Source organism: Protomyctophum parallelum, assembly GCF_964188405.1.
Source record: "Protomyctophum parallelum genome assembly, chromosome: 8".
NCBI lineage: Eukaryota > Metazoa > Chordata > Actinopteri > Myctophiformes > Myctophidae > Protomyctophum > Protomyctophum parallelum.
In genome coordinates this window covers 27,666,803-27,684,713 of record NC_139703.1, presented here as the reverse complement: position 1 = coordinate 27,684,713, position 17,911 = coordinate 27,666,803, and the positions used below count along the sequence as shown (strand labels likewise).

Sequence of the window (17,911 nt, the reverse complement as noted above, 5' to 3'; positions counted from 1 at the left end):
AATCATCTAATGTGATCCTGGGCTCTACACACCCTCCTCCAACCTAGTCCCCATATATGGGGGACAAGGGGAGAGCAACGGACTTGAACTCATGCTTCCTTCATGCCTGAGTGTCCAAGTTGCTCCTTTACACCTGACAGGGGGGAGTTTCCCTGGTTGGACGTAGCGTGTGGAAGGAACACGTTATTCCAACCAGTTCCTTTCCCCTCCATCAGGCGCCCCGGCTGGCCAGGGGGAGGCAGTTTAGTGACCAGGATTACGTCGATTTAATAGCCAGATTGATACGGGCGTGAGTTACCGCAGTGGGGGCAGCCATGTTTGTTGTCTGACGCTGTTGAGTGACGGGGCTGATGGCCAATCAGCTTACTACGTTGGCTACGTTCGGATCGCTAAAACATTTTTTTTGACAGCGGCCATTGCTAGGCAACGCCTTCCTCGTCCGTCCCGGAGCCGTTTTGCTGCGCACGCAGCCATTCACTTCCTGGTTTACGGGCCGACAATCTTCCTTATTTACTCGGAATCTACGGCGCTGTCCAAGGTTTTGATCATAACGGCGATGTTCTGTCCTAATTCACATATACATATCCTTCTGGGAGTCCTTGACATGAAAACGTTTGAGAACCACTGAGAACCACTGACACACAGAAAACATTTCGATGACCTTTAGTAGAATGTGGTCCTCGGGTCTTAACCAATTCTGACCTGAGATCCGATTCTAAAAATGTCTGTTTGAAAATGACAGTTTTCTGAAAAAGCTATGTTTCGATGTTCTAAAAAATAGCAGACCTACAAGCTCGTAGCGCGCCACTCGGTGGCGCGCTATGAGCTTGTAGATCTGCTATTTTTCAATAGCTAAACCACAGCATAATGCTAACACCAAAATGGGTTTAATGTGACCCGCGGTGAGCGCGTCCCCGAGTGCCTCACCTCTCTGTTGATGTCCACGGCGTAGTTCTCCGGCTCAATCTGCAACCGCCGAAGCCGCGCAATCTCTTGCCTGGGGGACTCCACCCCCTCGCCACGAACCGCTGCCTCCAAGTCCTTGATGTCCACCTCGTGAGCTGTGAGACGCCGCCGCACCTGGACACGCGCACACAATTTACTCAGTGATTGTATTGGACCACAGTACCCTGGTGATATGGTTTATGCAAATGCGTGTGTACTGTAGTCCAGTCATAACCATGGTATAGCATGATTATGTTGATGGTTTTTCCCATAACCTGAACCAGTGGGAATATGGTTAGATGTTGAACAGCAGAGAGTCCCCAGAATGGAGACCGTATGCAGAACTCGTATGCATGTTATTTGTGTTCGCTCAGATGTGGATTTATATCCTGTCCATAAAGTCCATGAAGACGGAGTGCCATGAAATAGAAACGGCAGGCTTTCTATTCCTGAAAAGTTGCAATGCGATAATGGACACCATTGTTCTCATGATAATACAAATCTATAGGATTTTCTTGATTAAAGATAATCTGCCTACCGATGATGTCACTAGTGGATAGGTTACTGAACTGCCCACAGCCCTCCTATGGCTATGAGACACAGACAGAGGGGAAAAAAAGTATTTTTTTTTATCATTAGTGAGGACCAATTATATGAAGATAGGTTGAAAAGTGGTGAAGTGGTCCTTTAAGTCGTGCCCACAGCTGTTGTTGTATCATAATAAGGGGGGCAGATTTTAGTGTGTCACTAAAGCGGTGTATTTTCGATTGGGCCTTTTGACTGAAAGGCTTTCAGTTTTCAGGAAGACACCAAAAATACACAGGGAAGACATATTTGCATATTATAACCACACCTGGGGGTCTATTATAGGGGATTCACACTGAGACGGACTGAATCCGTTTCATTGGAACCGTTTCCGAATACGGTTGCCTGGTCCCCGATGGCCATGATTCACATTGCCCGAGATTCAACAGCGCACCCGGGTACACTTGCATAACACACTTTAATCCTCCTGATGACGGTGTGCTTGATGGCTGGCGCGCACGGACACTGACCATCAACTGTGCGACATTGTCTAAAATAAATCCAGACACACTGAATTGCATTGCCTCTTTGGCTTTTTGCCGTTATACTACTTCACTGTCAGCCTGCCTGCTATTCACTGTGTCAGTCAGTTCTGTGCTCCAGTGTATTAGTTTGCTATGGATTCTACTTTAGCATTATTATTATTTTGTTTTACTTTGGAAACTGTGCCAAGCAAAGCCCAAGAGCCACGTGTAGTCCGCAGAATAAGATCAGCGCGGTGCTGCGTATAAGCAGATTCAACAGGAGAAGGGCGGCGTTGAGAAATGCGCTGGTGTTACGCATCGTGCAGAGGCTGTGTTTTTTTTTGTTGACGCTTGGCTCGTCGACTGCATGCATTCACATTGGAACGATCCGTATCTGAATACACTTCAACGGTCCAGAGACCCTCCCCCCATGCGGTCCCGGGGACGGTTGGGCGATCCGCTCCCGGGAACGGTACGCATCATTCACACTACCACAACATCTGCCAAGTGGTCCCGAGTGCGCACCCGGGACCATAGTGTGAATCCCCTATTAGAGTAACTCCATAGAAAAAGTACAAAACTATGGCACCCCAAGTCCTGTCCAGTTTCCCAGTCTGTGTAGTAATCTGCTGAGATGGATACGTCAAGTTTAATAGCCTACTGTATGTTGTGGTCTACTATTTCAAACGCAGCACTGACACCTACTGTTGTAGCACTAGGAGTGAAATTCTGCCAACAATGGATGCCATTGAAGACTTTAGAGGTAGGGTAAGTGATATTTTTGGGTTAAAATAACTGTTAAAAGGCTCTATAATTTTATAGTAAGTGTTAAATAGCTCTATAGTTTGATAATAATCACTGCTAAAAAAGTGTTTGTTCAGTAACAGGGGTCTCCCTGTCTCTCCAGCACTTTAGTGAACAGAAAATGCATTTTCAGGTTGTGATACCAATACAATACGATACAGAAGCGTTGAGAAAACTGTCCAGCCTTTCTTCGTCCTTTTTTCCCAAACTTGACTACAGGAGCGGTGCTATAGCACTGACGAAGGTCTTAGGACCCAAACGTTTGCTTTTTAATTGCACTTTGAGCACAGAGCACTTTATTCATGAGCATGATCAAATAAAAGGTTTTTTTTCAGTGGTGCAACCACTCCAAGGAACAGCAATGTCCGTGTCCGCCTATGTGTTCACCTATGTGTTCACCTATGTATGTGTTAATGAGCACAAGTATGACTATTAGTACCAGTAGGGGCGCTGTTGTGCCAGAAACAGAGAGAGAGATAGTGCTGTACTGTTGCCTGCTAATGAGAGAGAGAGAGAAAGAGAGAGAGAGAGAGAGAGAGAGAGAGAGAGAGAGAGGAGAGGGGGAGGGAGAGAGGGGAGTTGCACCACTCAGTTCACACAGGTGTGATTTTTTTTTTCTTAAAGGCGCAGTGAAACGGAAATGGTGAACAACATGAAAATGGTGTTTCCACATGAAAGTTTCTGAACCAATCAGAGCGTCGCATCCCTTCAGGCGATGGGACGGTAGCTAGGGACGTTAGCTATGATATGAGCAACAGCGTGGTATGTGTTTGTTTATAAATCAGATGGTCGGCCAGCTGTACCAGTTTACTGTTATGTGGCTTATTTCTACCCTATAATGTTTTCGGATACATATTTTAGCGTGATGATTAAGTTGAAACCGAGTAATACACTGTATGGATGTTATATTGAATGGTAATAAAAACGGAGGATTTCTGTAATCAGTAGCAGCTGTGCTGGATGGACAAGCAAATATGGGAAATTAAACGGGTGAGCTTCATTGTTATTGGCTTTTATCGATGTGTATCTCTACACGTCATCACGCAGCACGTTTTCGTTTTAATAAATAAATAATACAATCGTTTTTTTGGACCTTTGATATAAAAACACACAGAAATGAGAATTTTCAAAAAAAATTGGCATCCATTGTTAGGTATGCCCATATAATGACCACGGATATGGTCTAAAAGTGTGAAAAACGTATTTTTCATTTCACTGCACCTTTAAGTCTCGGTCTAACTTTTCCTTCATTTTTTATACAGTGAGCGCGTCTTTTTCTGTCCAGTTTTCCACCAATGGTATACAGGCAGGGGAGAGAACCCTTACAGCCCACAGGATAAACAAGTTAAGTTGAAAGTGATGACACGAAGAAATGAGCAGACACAACTAACTATAAAATTGATGGATGAGTCTCTCCTGATTGGCTGAAATTGGCAACCAACCAGAAAATTGTTTATTACAGAGCTGGGAGGACCCGTGTTACTGAACAAATGTTCTATCACAATGATTACTATCAGAATATGAGGCTTGGACTTTTTCAGAAAAAAAAATAAAACTTTTAGTTTTAACCTAAGAAATGTCACCCTACCTTTAACAAGAGCAGTCTCAGTGCTGTGGTGTGGCTGAAATCCTGATTGGAAGATATCAGAGCCATTGTTTAGTCCTAAGAAGTTGTTCAGTTCAGTTGTTGAAATACAGCTTTGTACATTTTCTTACTTAAAAAGGGGTTAGATACGGGCCAATAATTGTTCATTATTGATCTCGAATAGATTATTACTTGTGCGAGCAGGGCGTGCGCAAGTACTGTTCTCGGCTGCGTATGTCGTTGACACCCTCGGCCAATCAGGGCGCTGCGTGCATACAGCTTGCTGCGTATGTCAGTGGTCCCTTTGACCCTTCGGATAGCCTCCTTGTGTTGGTGGCGTTGCTCGGCCAATCAGGGATTGGCTGATGACGTAACTATGTGTGTTTATGTAAGAACATGTTTAAAAGACGTGTGGATGATGTAAGTCACGTAACCAATTTAAGTTTATAGTATATATTATTAACTATATATGTCAGATGTTTCAATAACTTGATTGGGGTCTGCTTATAGCGCAGTAGTTGACGGTGGAGAGCCGGGGCGCCAAACAGAATGTAAGTTGACAAGAGTCAGAGATAAGTTGCACGCTCTGCTCGCGCACAAGTAGGCCATTCATGGCCAACTTGTGTGCAAAGCGCAAGTTGGCAGCTCGACAGAGTGCAGTTATTAATATTTATTTTAAGAGTGGCTTGATGACTGCATGCAGTTCGTAGGGCCTGTGGGAAGCAGCCTGAGAAAAGAGACGTGTTGACAATTTGTAGAAGATCTGAGCCCATGCAATTTGGAACATTTTAGAAAAAAGCCTGTTGGCAGAAAATCAAGGCAGCAGGAGGTGGATTTCAGATGTGGTATAATGTCTTCCACGTTTTTATGTGTATGTCTTGCATTTTTGCAAAGACATACGTTGCATAAGTACAACTTTTCCGGCAGGAATTGTTGCTTTTTTTTAACCGTTTGTTAAGTTAGGGCTGGAACGAATGTACTAGGGATCTGTAATGTTGCCTTTGTTTCCTCATGTTATTATTTGTATGTGCATGCGTGCGTGTTTTAACTCCCATACAGTTAAAAAGCCAAAGGTTCATTTCCACGTTAGGATAATGGGAAACAAGGCATTCAATCCACATTCACGATTGTGTCGAAAGTGGCTTATAACAACATACCACTTTGTAATTGGTGGACAGGTTCAGACTGCGCCTCTTGTCCCTCACAGAGCTGCTCTGGTTCCGGCGGATGCGCTCATTCTGCTCCTCTACGCTCATCTTAGACTTCGCCTCCGCTGGGAAGACTGCACTCTTTGGGCGCTCCTGTGGAACCAACACACCGTAAATGTTAAAAAACATAATTCTAAGAAGGTCCTGGGTTCAATTCCCAGTTCCCACTGCATGAGACGCTGTGGGTGCTGCGGGGGCGTGTGGGTGCCGGGGGCGTGTTCTATCCTCATCAGTGCCCATACCCGAGGCAGAGGCGGGGTTGGCGAAAGGGCCTTTCTGTGTGGAGTTTGCATGTTCTCCCCGTCCCCTAGGGTAGGTACGCTCACAAAAAACATGCAGTAATCCTGGTCTCTAAACCACACCTCCCCCTGGTGGAGGGGAAAGGAACTGGTGGGAACAACGTGTTCCTTCCGGGGTGCATACTTAGATTAGACTAGTCATTGGTTAGACATGGGTTAAGGTTAGGTTTAGGTGTGCTGCCCCGTGGGAGGTTAGGGTTAGGGTGAGGGTTTGAGATAGGTTGTAGTTGTAGGACTAATGACTGGTCTAACCAAATGACTAGTCTAAACTAAGTACTGTCTAAACTAATTACTGCACCCGCAAAATCGTGGGATAAAAAACACATTTAAATTGCCTTTTTAATTTCTGAATATGTATTTTTGTTTAAAATTAACAATACTAAATCAAATTAGTGAACAGAAAAAATTTAAATAAAGGATATTTACTGACCTGACCCATAAGAAATGGGCCTGCGACCTAAACGTGAGCCCCGACCCAGTGCTTGGGAAACACTGTGTGCACAGCATCGTACTTAATAATAATAATAATAATAATGAATTGCATTTTTTTGTGCTTTTCTATGCACTACGTGCCTACTCAAAGCGCTTTACAATGGTTCATTCATTCATACATTGGGAGGTGAAGCTTTGATGGTGAGTGTCAAGCAGGGAGGCACTGGGTCCCATTTGTACAGTCTTTGGTATGACCCGGCCGGGGATCGAACCCCGACCTCCCAGTCTCAGGGCGGACACTCTAACCACAAGGCCACTGAGCTGGTGGTTACTTGGGAGTAAAAAGGACTGGGAGAGATGAGGCTGTGCCCTGTGGTCAAGACAAAGAACCTGTAGGTTCCCTGTACTGTACTGTACTGTACTGTACTGTAGGTCAGTGGTTCCCAAACTTTTTCATGTCAAGGACCCCTAAATCAACATTTATTAGCCCGCGGACCCCCATTTGAAAAAGTCTTCTCCATAAGAGAAGACTTTTATTACGGTAATGGTGATTCTCAACCATTTTCATTTCAAGCACCCCCAGTGGGACCTGCATTAGGCTACGGACCCCCCATTTAATGGCATTTTTTATTCTGGGACCCCAATTTATATTGTAAAATCTATGTTAATTTAACTCTCCGAGTTACAGACCCATTATGGTCCATTTGGTTCCTAACTATCATTTAGGTGGGGACCCCCTGGAACTGCCTCAAGGACACCTGGGGGTCCCCGGACCCCACTTTGGAAACCACCGCTGTAGGTCAATGCAAAGGCCTGCAGATCAGATCAGGCCCTGCCTGGGTAATTGATTGCCCCCTGAGGCTTTGGTTATATCGGTTTTACAGGTCTCCCTAAAAACAATAAATAAATCAACCCGACAGACAGCTGCAGTTGATTCAGAACGCTGCCGCTCGACTCCTCAGTAAGACCGAGGAAGTGTTTCATGCTATATATTACTCCAGTTGTCAGATCTTAAACCACTCGAAACCTAGGGTCGCAATTCAGGGCATGTCATAATGTAGATGAAAATAGCCAATCTACATTTCAAAGTGAGTTGTGACACTTTCACTTATAAGTGAAACAATTGAGTACTTTTTTCCACCACTGCTGAGAATGCTGGACGGCAGTACGACTAGTATGGTTTCACTTCAGTCCAGAACCTGGAAAGACGAGGCAAATGCAATGTTCAAGAATCACTTTGATCCTGCGGTGAGGCAGTCCAGCCTGAGACGTTAGGCCCACGTTTGAAAGGAAAACATGGCAATGTGATGGATGCTATGAAAGCCTCAAACTGATGGATGTTTTGAGTGTTGATTTGACCGGTTCACCTGTTCTGGTATTGACGTTAACTACCCGACTAGATGCCCGCGTGGAAAAAGCTTGCGTTAGTATGACGACTAAGACCTCTGAATACACATATGGCCGAGCATAAGCGTGCCATGTGCAATGGTCCCAGATAACAGATTACTGATGTTTTGTAAAAAAAATACAAATAATGTGTGGTTGTCACAATTTGCTATTTTCACTAGTTTTGGGTCACAGGCTAAAAGGTTTGGGAACCACAGCCTGTAGAGAAGTGGTTCCCAAACCTTTTAGCCTGTGACCCAAAACTAGTGAAAATAGCAGATCTATAAGCTCACGTACGCGGCGCGAAGCGACTGGTTGTGAGCTTGTAGATCTGTGACGTAGTAATTTATGGAATTTCTTCGATTTTCTTTTGTTTATTTATTCAAGAAATTATTTTAAAAAATCCTTTAATTTGGTATTAAATCATGAAAACTGTAGCTCAAATTATACAAGTACAAATTATAATAATTAAAATCAAAATGTAGGAAACAAAAAAATGGAAGGGACCCATAAAAATGTGTGTGCGAACCACAAAATGCGTCCTGACCTACTGTTTCTGCTTTAAGCAGGGGTGCCCAAAAGGTAGATCGTGATCTACCAGTAGATCACAAAGGCTGTACAGGTAGATCACAGCCGGACATGTCCCTAAAGAATATTTAATTTAAATATATAAAAAACTATTTTTGGAATCTTGAGTTAAAGGTGACTTGATTGATTGACAAAAGGAGCCTGAAAGCTCAAACTCACAATGCAATATTTTGTTTTCAACAGTGTTGCTGTGCACAAAAACCCCCCTAACTATTAGATTTCTCCCCCTCTATTTCCCATTCCAAGTGCATTTGTCCTATATGTAATGCCAGCGCCGCTATTCTAAAGCCCCCTCAGGTACATATTTAAACTATTTTCACTTTTTCAGCAATGGTGGGTAGATCTTGTTGAGCTGATCATTTTGAAAGTAGCTCTCACGTCATAAAAGTGTGGGCACCCCTGCACGGTTTAGAGGATAATGAATTGCGTGTACCGTACATTCCTGACATCAGGACTTTAGGTTCAACCTACCCGGGAGATACCGTTTGGCATCTTGCCGTTGCGGCGGGTGACCCCGTCGAAAGTGCTGTCCGGTTCATCGGTGGGCGACTTTGTCCTCGGAGGAACGATGCCAACTATACGCGGGCACACACACACACAAGACAGGAGGGTTACCACGGGAAAAGAGATTAGGTCTACACCTCAGTGAATATGGAATAAAACCTATCATTCCCCAAGTAATTTGATTTGACCTGATATGTGTTATAATTGTGTTATAATTACGGATCACATAATTATATGCACGGTGGGTGTAATCACAAGCGCTGTGAGGTTGGTTATTCTTATTTAAAATAAAAACATATTTTGTGGCAACGGATGAGCTTTCCACAAGTCGACTAGTGATCCCCTTCAGCAGGGTTAATCAAACGAATACATTTAATCGATTATTTAGTAAAATAATCAATTAACAATCCTATTTCATAATTATCTATACTATTTTGGGCATGGGAAAAAAGTTTAAAAGAATTGTCAAAAATAGAGAAAATACCACATCTACACCACTGTGTATGAACGTATAAAATAACATCCACTCGTGGTTAATTGATTCATTGATATATACATTTAAACAAAAATCTATAAATGTGCTTCTCAATTATTCGACTAATCGGAAAAGGAATTACGATATAATAATCGCTATAATAAAATAATGGTTATTTGCGGTCCACTGTTCAGCCAAATAAACTCCTGGTCAGATGCTGTACCTTTATTCATGTTGGACAGTCTTTCTTGTTCCTGTTCCTGCACCTCGTTGGCATGTGGCCGCTCCCCGTACTTGTGCTGCAACATAGAGAACCCGCTGTCATCCAATCCAAATGACACATTCAACATAGAGAACCCGCTGTCATCCAATCCAAATGACACATTCAACATAGAGAACCCGCTGTCATCCAGTGAGGATCCAGAGCTGTTCACTATACTGCCACTGGAACCCAGAATGCATTAGAGTGGTTCTCAAAACGTTTTAACTTCAAGGACTCTGTGAGCATGCGAAAGAAAACAAACTCAAGAGTTCTGAGTTATACAGACCTGTGAGGGTCCGTGTGAAACCCTGTCACGCGGGGGTCCCCCTGGACCCCACTTTAACGACAACTGCATTAGATGATGTGCATTCAAATGATAAGATCAGCGAGTGTCTTTTATTTCTCCATGGCTTCACAAAGAACAAGCTATCTATCTATCCATCTATATGTCTATCCAGCCTTCGTCAGCATGTCACCACGTTGACGATGGAACGTTTGTTCTTTGTAAAGGCAGTATGGAGAAATAAAAGAAACTCCCTGGTCTTTCCACTCTTGAGTGCGACCCTTCACTTGATTGCCAAATGTCATTGTGTGAAGAGGACGCGTTGTCCTTAAAACAATGGCACTGTGGTAGCAGGCGGTGGTATAGCATGACGCTTATCGATAGAAATGAGAACACATTGGACAATGGAAGCCATAAATAATTAGATCAGTGGTTTGCACACTTGGGTCGAGACACAACAGAACGGTTTTAGAGTTCGTCCCAGCCAGTCCCATGTCCTATTGCAGGTCAGCCGACGCAAGTAGACCCAAGTGATTCAATTGGTTCAATTCAATGGGTGCTTGCAACTACATCCATCTACATGCGTCTACTCGCCACCGTTGCAAGGAGTTGCATGGCGGCCATTGGTGTGGTTTGGGCTTTACAGTTAAGTTACACACTGTAAGGTTCACTTTAGAACCCCCCCCCCCCCACACACACACACACACACACACACACCCACTTTGAGAACCACTGCATTAGATAATGTTGATAGAAATGATGAGCTTATGTTAACCACATGAACCCTATAGCCTAACATTTGACCAAAAATAACAGCTTACAAGCTCGCAACATCTTGTAGATCTTGTAGATTAGCTATTTTCGGTGAAGAGATGTGGAGTGGATCAAGCATATAACCCTGGGGGACCCCGGCCCGGTCAATGAAGAATAAAGGGTTTGAGAGTGGTTAAAATAAACTCATGCCATAACTAGCTGCATACCTATTATTGACCAAAGCAGAGTCGTACAGTCTATGTACATGACAGATATACAGATGCTATAGCAAGACCACATTACTGTACTACACAGATACACATAGAGAGAGCACGGTGGAAAAGACATGTCATTGTGGGGAATATTCCACACCTCTGGGGTTTGTCGTATATCGTCGTTGAAAAGAGTGCTACTGTGCAGTGTACTCTAAGCTAGACAGTGCATTTGCATCCACAAGCACACACAATAAATTCACAGACGGCCATTTGTTTAGTGATGTTTTGCACAGCTTGATGTTTGTTGGTGACCGGGGTAGTCAACAAAACGCAAAGACTATAACATACTAGTCTCTCTAGATTTTGATCAGGAAAATGAAGGTGCTTTAAATGCAAGAGTTAGAAACAGATTTGCCTGATTAGTTTGAAATCGGAAGTCACGGTCTTTAACCACTTAAGCCCTAGTATTGTATTATTATATATTTCTTTAAATCATTTGTTGAAAATACAACCTACAACCTCACGACACGTCACATTGCGACGCATTGTGAGCCCAAATAGGGCTGCCAGGGTCAAAGTGGTTAAGGTGTTTGAGCCATCAAAAGTGGCACTGGCCCCCTCTGAAACCGGAAGTGCTCTGGGAACGCAAAAAACACACACAGATGGCGATGAGAAACACTGTAGGTGATGACAGGACAGAATGGACTTTTGATGGAAGGATTATGGAGGATCTGTTTTAACTTTTGGACACTATTGTAATGGCTAGGGGGGGCACAGAAAGACTTCAGTGCATTGTGCCTATGTGTAGGCACAATGCAAGGAATGAATGCATTCGCCATGTATCCGAAGGAAGTCTGATCACTTTTAGATTTACTCCAGTTTAATCCTTAGTTTAAGTTTTGTTGTATTCAAGATCTGATTTTAGACATGTTTAAGCCTCCAGGAAAATCCGTGTTGAGGTTCTTAATCCACTGTTTTTCATTAAAACGTCTTTGTCCTACTGTCCAGTTGGGATTGTGTTGAAGTCCAGCGCCTTTTAGGGCTTCAATGCCGTGAGCCATGAAATGTTGAACCAACCTTGTGGTTGTCTTTTTTGCATTGTTATATTATATCTGTGTTGTCCCAGCCTTGTAGCTATTGTTTTACCCGTTTCTCCGACATATTGTAAACCACATTTTTCACATGTGATTAAATAAATGCAGTTGCTGGTTCTGGCTGTTATATGTTGTTTAATCTCCAATACGCGTTTTGTAGTTTTTATTTTTGACTAATTGTTTGGGTTTGAAGTATTCTGGTCCCTGGCGTGCTGGTGTGTTGATTTATTTTAGCTTGCTGTGCACTAGATAGTCTTTAAGAGTTTTGTTTTTTCTGTAGGCCGATATAATTTTATAATCTTTTAGAAGATCATCCGTTCCGGTTCTCAAAATTCCTTTTTATTCTGTTGTTGGCTAGTCTGCTCTGTGTGGAATAACTGGTTATCAGGGCTAATTTGGGGCCCGGATCCCGCACTCTTACTTCTAAAAAGGTATTGTGAGCTTTCTGTGTGTGTCACAAATTTTATCGTTATGGATCTATGATGGCTATTTAACACATCAATGAATTCCTGGAATTCTTCTTTGCTATGTTCCCATATCCCAAATATATCATCCAGGAACCTATAATAATGTGTTGGTTTTAGTCTGCATTTTTCTAGTGCTGTCTGTTCCCATATGCTCATGTAAATGTTTGCATAAGATGGTGCAAATCTCTTTCCCATGGCCGTCCCTTTGATTTGCAAATAGAACTTGTTGTTAAAGGAAAAATCATTCTGGGTTAGATTTAGACAGGACAGAATGGACTTTTGATGGAAGGATTATGGAGGATCTGTTTTAACTTTTGGACACTATTGTAATGGCTAGGGGGGGTAGGGGGGGGGGGGGGGATTAAGGATGGTTGTTTCAAAAACAAAATCGGGGGCAGGGTTTCCCCTATCCCGCCTCGAAATACCTGTCTGCCGTGAGACTCTTCGTCAAGGTAACCGTCACCAAAGCCCAAGCTGCGTAGCCAGGCGGCACTGTCAAAGGGCGGGGGAGGGACGGAGGGGGGGAAGGTCGGGGAGGATTCCAGAGGGTAATAGGATTTGGGAAGCGGGGGGCGCGGCGGGCCAATTTCCTAAAGTCATTGGGAGGGAGGGAGCGAGGAGAGGGAGGGGAGGGAGGGAGGGAGGGAGCGAGGAGAGGGAGGGAGGGAGGGAAAGAGAGAAGGACAAGGAGGAGGGCAGGAGGTGGAAGGAGGAGGAGGAAGAGAGAGCGCTGTGCGTCAGGAGGAGTGACAACAAGCCAGGCAGAGTGCAGAGCAGAGGAGTCATGGTGGGGACGATTCTGTTTGTTTGTTGTGGAATGGTTGCCCTGACTGACCTCCCCACCATTGGCAGTCAGCGGGGAAAGGTCATCGGCACCTAATGAGATGCGAGTGCGTCTGATAGGCTGCACGAGGACCATGTCCAGTAATACGGTCTTTACGACCACTAGCACCGATCATTTCTTCAGTTCGTCTACTACGACGTCGTCAATACTTTGAGTGTTTTCAATGACCAATAGCGGTTATTTCAACGGTCACTTCAACGGTGAATGTCAAATTTTAGCTAAATAAATTGTCATGCTTCTTTCTGAGCAGAGCCGGCTGTAGACGAGAAGGTAAGGCAACAAAAACTAAGTCGGGGTCAACTAATGAGCAATCGTAAAGTAGATCGTTAAGCAATCGTTAAGTACAGCACATGCCTTCCTGCAGTGGAGGAACCTTGTTTGCTTCTCCATAACGCTCACAATCTAGAGGTTAATGCAATTGATTGGTCCTGTGCTGTCACACTTCATGAGCATAACAAGCACGCAGCAACAGCAACCACTAGGACTCTAAAAACCAAAATGACTTATATGAGCTCCTAAACCATTTAATTGAGTTAGAAAGCTGATGGTTAACAGTAGAATGTCCCTTTCCTACATGCTCCAAAAGTGCATAAGGGGAACTTAACTAATCCCCAGCCGCAGCCTATCATATAGGTCTTCCTTCCTGAATCAATTGCCATAAAGCTTTAATTGAATCAGGCCAGAGCACATGAATGGACTGTATGCTCGCTCTGTTCAGAAAGATAGATGTTGCAGATAGGTGCCGTTTCTTTGTTTTGATTTATTTATTTTTTAAAGATGAAGAAGGAAAAAAAAAGACAGAAATCCCCCAGAGGCAATGAGGATCATGTGGTGACCCCGGAGCGGTCCAAGAAAGGTCACTTACAAGGCAGATCAGAATCTGTTGGAGTCGCGACAGCTGATTAACCTTTCTTTAAATTGAACCGATGGCGAGCTAAATTAGTTGCTCAATGTCTCCAAACGAGCAGACCAAAAGGACGCCAAATACACTTTCTGCATGGGGACATTTTTGTGTTGCGTAATTCACTTAAAAAAAATGTGTTTGACACGGGGGTGGCTCTCTCTGGATTAAAACAAGTAAATAACATACCGATATTAATTGATTTACAAACGTCTGACATGCCGGAGCACAAGGGTCAAGTGCAAATGGGTGGCTATTCATTACGTCGTTATATACGGTCATGTCGGTTTAAAAATGGCTCTGCATCGGTCTACCTGAGGCCATGCAGGGTACCGGGCAGTCACTACAGACAAACTGAACATTGGGGTAAGAGAGAGGCCGCATTCGTGCACACCCACGTGGCACATGGGCCTGTGGCGGGAACTGGCGATGATACTCTGTAGTGGCTGCCCGAACATGTGTGTTTTCCGGTGTCGACGACGTGTAGAGGTCAGGGAAATCATAAGCCTCATAAGCGTCTTGAAACAGTCGGCGCTGCGCTTTGGGGAGAGTAGAAGAACGCCTATCATCGTGAGACGGGTACCTACGGCCATCTTGGTGGCCAACCGGGGCAGGGGGTGGGCGAGGGTCCGGGTAGACGTCTTTTCGGTAGCCAACCATGGCTTGCCGAACGGGCGCATTTGAGTTCGCTCGACCGAGTGCCTGACCGGCAGCACGGGTTTGATATTTATATGAATTCTGATGATATGATTTGGAGTCGTGTGACGAGCCCTGGCGTTGCCTGGCCTGTCGTGCGGCCCTGCTTTTTTTAACTTGATTTAAACACAGGTCGCATGTGGTCGCATCATGGCTGATGGTAGGGTTGGGGTTATGGTCTTCCTCCTCTTCCACAGGCTCCAGTTTCAATAAGGAATCTCGGAGGATTTGGAAGGTAGGTACCTGGAAGGTATTCGTGGGCCAAGAAAAGGTATGAGGGTCTAGAGGGAATGTTTGGTTGTCTTTAGTTTCATTAGTGTGGGACGTTGTGTGGTCTGCACGGAGGCATGGGTCAGGGCCCCTGTAGCTGTCAGGGCCCCTGTAGCTGTCAGGGCCCCTGTAGCTGCTGGGTCTCGGCCTAAATCTGACCCGATCGGGCTTGGGATCCGTTTCGAATCCGGTCCACGACCACGATTTGGGACGAGCTCTGCGACTGGGCATTCTAGGGGACTCTGCGCTGCAGGTGCTAAAGTCAGCGAGGGTGCTACTGGCGCATGGTTGAAGGCTGGAGCTGGGGTCAAACCCCGGCTGGGCGCGTCCAGCCGTGCTTACCTCGGGGCCCAGCTGTTTGGTGGGGGAAGGCTGCGTAGCAGGCATTGGGGAGAAGGGGCTGAGTGGACTGGTGAGGCTTACTGAGCTCAGGGGACTGGCTGGACTATTGGTGCTAAAGGAGCCCGGTGCACCGCCGACCACTGCAAAGAGACAAAGATGGACATACAGAGAAGTTATTGCTATAGTTATAAGATTACAGGATATAATAACCATGATGAATCATATGAAGTATTCATTAATATTATTACATGAATGCTTGATTCGGATTGGTCAATCGGTCAAATTCAGCGGTCTGTTATTTCTGGATAATGAGCTTATTATTGTCTGTGATTTATCTATAAACAATAACCACTCAGCCATAAATGATCCCTTACTAATTATGTCTATTATGTGCTGTCGTCCCTCCCCCCCCCACCCCTTCCCCCAACACACAAACACACACGCATACAATTTTCCAAAATTGTCTTTGAAATTCAGACTTCTGGAATCCCTGCCCCAAATAACAATAAAATCAAGTGGTGCGTGGGTTGTTTTCAAGGGTATCATGTATGCGTGCGTGTGTGCCTGCGTGCGTGCGTGTGCATGTGTGTACCTCTGTGCTTGGCTGTGTCAGTGCCTCTGGATGAATTACTCTTGTGCAATCCCTCCAGCACATCTTGGACCCGCCAGAATTCCTTCTGGATGTGCCTGTGCACTAACTCACTCTGCAGCACGCCAGGAGAGAGAGAGAGAGAGAGAGAGAGAGAGAGGGCAGAAGACAGTGAAAAGGTTTAATATAGGCCATACTTTTTCTGTCAGTAAAATATCCATGGCACCTACAGTAGTCATACATTATCTATGCCCTGATAGACGAGGGACCTTTTCACCCAGGGAAAACGAGATCCTCTCCATTAGTTCTGGACATCATCATCTGGTAGACATTGTGAGATACTTGTACAGTACATTTGTCACTCATCCATACTTCCTTCCCAACCACTGCCAAAGTTGCAAGCGCCTTGGCAACTGTCAAGCACACAGAGCTCTTGATAAATGACTGCCCAGCTTGTCATCTCGATTTACAGCTCACAGCTCCGAACCCACGGATACACACTAATACGGTGCATTTTGTCCCCCGTGTATGCGTTGCAGGCTGGCTCTCGTTTCGACAAACACACACTTTTTATGGGTTATACTGTAATGTGTATAGCTCTATGCTGAGCGCGCGGCACGGAGGAGCAACGGGAGCAAGATGACTCACTGTCCTCCAACACACAGCGGAGCGTCTTGGGTGGGCGGGCCCTGGATGCTTTATAGGGCCTTCTCACACACTGTTAGCCCATACATGCCGCACTGCTGGGACCTACAATAATAGAGCCTTCTCACACACTCTGTTAAAGTCAAAGTCAAAGTCAAAGTCATACGATTTGTCACACACGTTACCGCAGTGAAATTTGTTCTCCGCATTTGACCCATCTCTTGGAGCGGTGAGCCACAGCCAAGGAGCGGTGAGCTGCAGCATGTGCCGCGCTCGGGAATCATTTGATTAGTAGATTTGACCCCCCGATCCAACCCTTTGATGCTGAGTGTCAAGTGACCCCTTTTTATGGGCTGGGAGTAAATATCGCCTTTTATTTGGTTTCCTCTATTTTCTTTTCGATTTTTATTTCACAAGATTTTCAAAAATGTAAAAGAAAAGAAAAAAGGTCAGGCCAGTCCCGAGGTTTTCCATGTAATATGCCACTTTTGTTGGTAAATGATTGCAAATGCTATCTTACACATACAGTATTTCCACAGATTGATGGCCCATATACACTACTGTACCTGACCAGTCCAGCTGCAGAATGCCAGGTCATCTTTATTAGTCTTTTATTATTATTTTGTCACCCTTTTTGTTACTGTTACTACTTCTCTTCTACATTGTCTCTACCCATACAGTACCTGTCTATATTTGTTTCATTCTTTATGACAACTGAATTGCCCTCAGGATGAATAAAGGTATCTATGTATCTACAGCATGTATCTATGTATTCAACTGGCGGCCCGCGGAGCGCCCCCTAGTGGCCCTTGGAATAATTTTCAAAAAAGAAAGCTCATGAAAGTTACAGGTATGATGTGTGCGATATAAAGTGTTATATTATCATAATAATAATCATATATATATATATATATATATATATATATATATATATTATATTATATTATTATCATAATAATAATCCTAAATATATATATTATATATATGTTATGTCTAAATTATATTCTATCATATTCAAGGGCTTTTGGAGAGAAATTAGACAGACTCCTGCAGTGTGTGTGTGTGTGTGTGTTTTTTCAGCTAGTGCTCGTTGACGCTCGTTCTGTCAAATAGGTCTATTCTAAGGTATAGCATATACTTGTATAGACCCTGTATATATCACCCTGTGCTCACATGTATTAGCCTATACATAAATCTTTGTGTTTGAACACAAAATGCATTTGAAGAACCCAAAACATTTCACGCGCCGTGCGCACGCTGTACACCCCCTGATCT

The 17,911-nt window shown here is 44.3% G+C and overlaps 1 protein-coding gene across 9 annotated transcripts in view; it reads right to left on the bottom strand.

Annotated features, from left to right (window-relative positions):
* Nucleotides 1-17,911, bottom strand: part of plekha6 (pleckstrin homology domain containing, family A member 6) — a 184,443-nt gene that overhangs the window by 12,210 nt on the left and 154,322 nt on the right. For 8 of the 9 annotated variants that reach the window (XM_083770540.1, XM_083770541.1, XM_083770535.1 and 5 more), the window contains 6 exons: nt 15,995-16,106; nt 15,403-15,542; nt 9,499-9,574; nt 8,768-8,871; nt 5,541-5,684; nt 928-1,080 (listed from right to left, as the gene is read on the bottom strand). In XM_083770540.1, the coding sequence (XP_083626666.1) occupies nt 928-1,080; nt 5,541-5,684; nt 8,768-8,871; nt 9,499-9,574; nt 15,403-15,542; nt 15,995-16,106 (729 nt within the window). The remainder of the gene's footprint in view (nt 1-927; nt 1,081-5,540; nt 5,685-8,767; nt 8,872-9,498; nt 9,575-15,402; nt 15,543-15,994; nt 16,107-17,911) is intronic. The other variant, XM_083770539.1, reaches the window with a different exon arrangement.